Source organism: Penaeus monodon, chromosome 28, assembly GCF_015228065.2.
Source record: "Penaeus monodon isolate SGIC_2016 chromosome 28, NSTDA_Pmon_1, whole genome shotgun sequence".
NCBI lineage: Eukaryota > Metazoa > Arthropoda > Malacostraca > Decapoda > Penaeidae > Penaeus > Penaeus monodon.
The window spans coordinates 35,180,674-35,181,334 of record NC_051413.1 but is presented as its reverse complement, the minus strand read 5'-3'; the positions used below and the strand labels follow the sequence as shown (position 1 = coordinate 35,181,334).

Sequence of the window (661 nt, the reverse complement as noted above, 5' to 3'; positions counted from 1 at the left end):
TCCTCACCTTTTGGTTTCATCCACTATCTGTGTTTCTCCAAGTGCTAGATTAACCGCTACACTTTGCTTTCCTTCTGAGTTCAAAATCTGCAAATAGCAAGGAGAAAGATATCACAATTCATGCATTCCATTTCATATTTGTAAGTTCAGAGGTTTTCATAGTGGCACCTTTTTTATTATCTAATTCATACCTTATTATTTGTGCAAGTTGGAGATCCTAGAGCACTTACTTAAAAACTGCCTCAATAGTTTTGGAATCATAGCAAAACTTTACTAAGAATTTTTTTTCAGAGACAGTCACTTTCCCCCTCTGCTTCAATCTAGTTTATAATTTTTGTACTAGGAAGATAGGCCTGGTCTTAGGGCTCTGCCATACTAGCTCTTTTTCTGTCAATTTTTAGATTTCCATATGAACTTTCCATATGCAAATAGCCTAAACACTAATACACTGGCCGAGAACCACTGCTCCCACGTTAAAAAAGACATGATGGCCATGTAAAGGTAAGGTCCCAGGCAACACACTAGCCTCCTCATACACTATCTTAATTAATTATCATTATGTATAGGAGGTTACAATATTGTAAGAAGATTCCTGCTGTGATAACAAATTACATTTTACACACACTGCTTTTATTTTGTTTATCAATAAAATTATTTCCAA

At 35.1% G+C, this 661-nt stretch overlaps 1 protein-coding gene across 1 annotated transcript in view; it reads right to left on the bottom strand.

Moving 5' to 3' along the window:
- LOC119591556 (probable RNA-binding protein 19) overlaps positions 1-661 on the bottom strand; it is a gene marked incomplete in the record, with an annotated part of 63,063 nt that overhangs the window by 12,938 nt on the left and 49,464 nt on the right. The window contains 1 exon segment of the mRNA XM_037940311.1: positions 8-87. Coding sequence (XP_037796239.1) covers positions 8-87 — 80 coding nt within the window.